Source organism: Papilio machaon, chromosome 29 (genome assembly GCF_912999745.1).
Source record: "Papilio machaon chromosome 29, ilPapMach1.1, whole genome shotgun sequence".
In the NCBI taxonomy this organism is placed as follows: domain Eukaryota; kingdom Metazoa; phylum Arthropoda; class Insecta; order Lepidoptera; family Papilionidae; genus Papilio; species Papilio machaon.
Genome location: NC_060014.1, coordinates 4,374,203 through 4,379,593, shown reverse-complemented (window position 1 = coordinate 4,379,593; position 5,391 = coordinate 4,374,203). Strand labels below are relative to the sequence as shown.

General features: G+C 56.8%; 1 protein-coding gene across 1 annotated transcript; it reads right to left on the bottom strand.

The window, feature by feature from the left end:
• Nucleotides 1-1,654: 1,654 nt before the first annotated feature.
• LOC123722732 (spermatogenesis-associated protein 21-like) lies at nucleotides 1,655-3,787 on the bottom strand. Its single transcript, XM_045685247.1, has one exon. The coding sequence runs from the start codon at nucleotides 3,785-3,787 to the stop codon at nucleotides 1,655-1,657; it is 2,133 nt and encodes a 710-aa protein (XP_045541203.1).
• Nucleotides 3,788-5,391: the final 1,604 nt, after the last annotated feature.

Genomic DNA, 5,391 nt, shown 5'->3' with positions numbered 1-5,391 from the left:
CCGAACTGATTCTCGGAGAGCTGCGGCCCTTCCGTCTCCAGACGCTGGATGATCCGGGAAGCCAATACCCTTTCGAGCAGCTTCCCGGCCTCATCCAGCATCACGAGCGGCCGGTGGCCGGAAGGAGAGTCGACGGGGTGACCCTCCTTCCTCAGCAACACCAGTCGCCCCTCCTTCCACACCCCGGGGAAACGCCCCTCCGCCAGACAGTCGTTAAACAGTCTGCGGAGGCGTTCCCCGAGGTGTTCCAGCGCAATGTGCAAAACCTTGCCAGGCACTCCATCTGGCCCCGGGGCTTTGCGGGTCCCCCTGAGCCGGCCCGCCGCCCTGGCCATTTCCTCCTTCGTTATCGGGGGTGGGGCGAGAGCGGCGGATCGGTTCAACGGCTCGATGTCCGCCGGCATGTCTCTTGTCATGCGCGGTGGTACAAAAGAAGGGCTATCCGGGAACAGCCCTTCGACCACCGCGCTAAGGACCGCCGGCTCCATCGTTTCCGTGGGGGGCGCCACCTTCAACTTCGCCCGCACCATGCGGTATGGGCGCCCCCACGGGTCTGCGTCTAGGGTCGCCAAGAACTCCGCATAGGCAGAGTCCTTGGCGGCCTTGATCGCACTGGAGAACGCCTTCTTTGCCGAGCTCAGCTCGGTGTGAAGGCGCTCCAGCTCCTCCTCTGTTCTGTTCCGCCGTCTGCGGCACCGGGTGAATGCCCGTCGGGCGGCGTTACTGGCGGAGCGCAGGGCGGCTAGGTCCTGCGACCACCAGTACACACCTTCCCGGGGCGCGAAACCACGTCGCGCCCTGGGCATTCCGGCGTTGCAGACGGCGGTCAAATCTCGACGAAATCTCGCCGCCCTCTCGTCGACCCCCACCGTTTGGGGGGGTTCCTCCGCCCATGCCCGGACGATGGCGGCTTCTTCCGCCAGGTCAGGGTCGAGGCGTGAGAGCTGCCACTTTGGGAAGCCCTCAGCGCCTCGCCGTCCTGCCGTCGCCGTCCGGGCCTGTGACCCCTGGGGCGCGGTGGAGACCCTGAACCGGATGTACAAATGATCGGACAGGGTCTCCACCTCCTCAAGGACACGCCAACACGATATGCGTGCACCGATGCCGGGGGTCGCGAACGTGACGTCCACGACTGATCCCCCTTGTCGGCGCACGCACGTGTTGGCGTTGCCTTGGTTCTCCGGAACTAAGCCGATCATGACGGCCCAGTCCCGGAGAAGCGCCCCTTTCAGGTCAGTGATGGAGGACCCCCACGTTGCGCACTTAGCGTTGAGGTCCCCCATCACGATGACCTGGGCCGGTGATGCTCTCTGCACAACCGGCTCCAGGCCATCCAGGAACCTCTCGAATTGCCGGAGGTTCCTGTTTGGGGAGAAGTATACTCCTATGAGTACTACTTCTCCCCAGTTGACCGCCACGTAGCCAGCTCCTCTCTCCCTGAGGGAGAGGTGTTGCTGACTCGATGGCGGCACCACTATGGCTACTGAGCCCTCTGTGTCCCCGAACCAACTGGGTTGGGGGGGGACAAAGTAGGGCTCAGCCACGACGGAAACAGCAATTCTCCACTCTGCCAGGCACTGCATGAGCAGGTCCTGTGCGCGGGCAGAGTGGTTGGTGTTCGTCTGTAAAATTTCGAAATGCAGGTGTCTAGGCATTAGGACACCTGCATTTCTTCCTCTTCAGCCCTGCGGCTGCCGTGCGGTTGGGGCTGAGTGCGAGGCACTCTGCTCGACGACGGGGCTTTGCCCTTCACCGACGGGGGTGTGCACTTGGCACCCCCCATCACATGTGAGTGTGGGCGCCCCGTCGTTGCACACACGGTGCATTTGCAGGGGGCCTCGCACTCTGCCGACTTGTGCCCTTCACTGCCGCAGCGGAAGCAGAGACGCCCGTTCTCTGCCTCCGCTGGGCATAGAGCGCGAGTGTGGCCCAGCATCATGCATTTATAGCATCGCAATGGCTGGGCCTCCACTGCTTTGACGGTGGCCATCGTCCATCCGATGGCCACTCGTCCCGCCTTCACGATTGCCTTAGCAGCAGTCGCTGGGCACTTGATCAGGGCGGAGCCGCCGCCCCAGAAGCTCGGCCTGATGTTGCCTACTTTCATGGAGCCGGGGGGACATCCGCCGACCGATGCCAGTTGGGCCGCCACTTCCTCAGTGGTCACCGTGTCATCCAGACCGGTGATCCTGAGGACGGCCATTTTGGTTGGGCGGGTGATGTCCGCCCAGCTGCCTACTGCCTCCACCAGGGCGGCGGCAAGGCGGTCAGCAGTTTCCTCGGGGGAGGTCCCCCCGACCTCCATCAGTTTGGAGCCGGTCATGCTCGTTCGGATCTTGACCGACTCCAAACCGAATTCCCTCAGGGATATCGAGGACCTGGCCTTTGCCAGGACCTCGGTGTACTTCGCGTCAGTCGTGGCCCCTTCCGCATTGGTCATGGTGGCCCCTTTCTTGAGGGTCACCACTATGGCCGCGGTTTTTGGGGCCACGATTTTAACGGCCTTTGGTGGGGCCGGGGCGATCTGCCGGGTTGTTCCGGCTGAGGGGGGGGAATAAGCAGCGACAGCGGCATTTCCCCTCTTCTTCCGCCGGACAACCTCGGACCAGGAGTTGCCCACAGTCCCCGTCTGGGCTTCCCCCTCTCCGCTTGTTCCAGCGGTTGGGGGGGGAGGAATTACTTCTGCCTGTCCTGCCCCCTGTTTTCCCTTGGAGGGAGGAGGAGGCGGGGGGGCAGTCGGCCGCTTTGCGGCGCCCTTCTTCGGCGCCTTCTTTACCGCCCTGGGTGTGGGCGCCTGGGGTGGCTGGGCCTCCCCATCCACCTCCATGGCGCCTTCCACGAGCCCCGATCGGGACTTGTGACGGGGCGGCGGCGGCTGCCGTTGGTCGGCACGCAGAGGGGGCCTCATGACGGGCTCCGGAGGAAGGCGCATCTCCAGGTCTTGTAGGCGGGCATTGATCATCCCGCCTACCGACTGCAGGAGTTGCCCCTTCATCTCCTCCATGGCGCATCTGAGCACCTCCTCAAAGTTGGGCTGCTGGGGCCCTGTCGCCTCTCTCGGGGCTGCAGCGGACTTCCGCTGCGACTCCACGTACGCCTGTTTGAAGGCACGCAGCTCGTTGCGGACAATATCCAGCTCCCTTGAAAGGCGAGCATTGTCCGCGCGGAGCCTACGCTGTTCTTCTTCAGGCGTTATGTCGCGAAGGCCCTCGACCGCTTCAACAACACATTTAGTGGCCCGGTTAATTTGCCCCCACACGGTACCCTTTAGGTGGCCGCTCTTCTTAATTTCCTCCTTTATCTTTTCTACACTTTTTAGAGCCTCCTCGGCGAGGGCCTCGACCGTGCCCCTGGATAGGGCGTCGGGGGTCCCGTCGTCAGAGGCTTTTGCTGAAGCCACTATGGGGCTCGCTATCCTCCCGCGTGGGCGGTAACTTGGGTCGGGGTCCTCCCCCTCACTGTCCCCCCCATCAGCTAAGTAGTCTTTAGCCTCCTTGAGGAAGCTGTAAACCCCTACCGGGCGCCTAACGCGGCCCCTCGTCGAAGACGAGGCCACTTTATGCGCCACGGCCGGGGCGTCCTCATCCGCGGATGTAGCGGCCAACGGCCGTTTATGGGTCGTTCCCGTTCGGAACTGTAATTTAAAGCCCGCTGACCGCGGCTTACCTCCCTTGTTTTGCCTTGCAGCGTCCTCGCTGCACGCGGCGCCCGCAGCTCCCAGCCGGCGCCCGGAGGCGCCCTCGTCCTCTGAGCACGTGTAGTCCGACATGGAGGTGTCCTCCCCCATGTCGTAAGCCGCTTTGTTTCGGTCGCTCATAGCGATTGTAGACTTTTCATAAGTAAAGTTCTACAAACACTAAGATACGCACTTAAACACTAAAAACTAAACTATTATGGTCTCTGTCCACCCTAAAAACTATATCGGTCGGCTTGTCTCACTGAGACGCATCTCCCGATATATAACACGTCGAAATCGGGGCACTTTTTGGAATTTGTCGTAAAAGTGCCACGCCCAAAACGACCGTTACAACACTTAAACACTAAAAACTTAACTAATTTGGTCTCTATCCACACTAAAACTATTTCGGTCGATTTGTCTCACTGAGACGCATCTCCCGATATATCACACGTCGAAATCGAAGCACTTTTAGACTTTGACGAAAAAGTGCCACGCCCGAAATAACCGTTAAAACACTAAAACACTAAAAACTTAACTATTTTGGTCTCTGCCCACTATGTATTATATATCACTAGATGCGTCTCGCCGAGGCGCATCTCCCGATGTATAACACACGTAAATCACTTCACTTTTTACCACATTTAAAGATTTTTAAATGCGGAGCGACACGGAAGCGATGCACACGGTACGGCAACCGGCGCGCGACTAACCTAACCTAACCTAACCTAACCTAACCTAACCTAACCCAGTCACGTCCCGCCCGCCTTGACGACGCGTAGCGCGCAAAGTGTGAAAAAAGTGCTCCGCAAGCCAAAAACGCTCGAAAAATCAAAGTGGTGGTAAAAGTCGGGTGAAGTTACTAGTGCGACATATCGTGAGATAGGGAAAATTACCACGAACACAACGGTGTGAAAATCGCAGTTATAGGTTGGAAAACCAGGGAGTTATTGGTGGAAAACCACCAAATTTGCAAATTTTAAAACTTTAAAAATTCCCGCTGCGAAATTCAATGCGACAACATATAGTTTTTATCACATCATCGTAAAGGTCTCGACGAGGACTAGGACCTCGAGTTGTCTCCCGAAATTTTCCCGCAAGAAAATCTCGAGAAAATGGGGAAAAACTAAAACGGCGTGACAACGTGGACCTGGTTCCAGACGTGCTAGAAGGACGTGACATACATTGCTGGATAGCCCTTTAAAAGCCGAGCAGGTACCAAGTTTTAAAAGGAAAATCAGGTCAGTGGTTAAAAAGTTATAAACATTTTAAAATTGACAAAAAAGTGCATAAACTTCAAAAAATCATAACTTTGGATTTAAAGCGAGGACATATATATTTTAAATTATAGTTAGATAGTGCATTTCAAGACGAACAAAAAGACACCCTGCTTGGATTTTTCCCGTGTGCAGTTTTCGAGAAAAACAAGTTTTAAAAAAGTGCTAAAATTGTAAAATTAAAATTCAAAATTCAAGTAATAAAGTAAGAGTGAAGCGTGTAATTAAGCTATTTTTAACAATATATTTTGTGTAAATTTAAGAAAATTTTTGGAAACATTTAGAAAAATAACCGGTTAAATCCGGTTAAGTTATTATAAAGTTTTACAAATCTCGTAAACAAGTGACGTCATAGCGCGCACCTGCAGCCGCGCTCCCCCTCCTCCCCCGCCGCCCGCACCTCACCGCACCTCGCTGGCCGTGGAAGGCGGAGCTTGT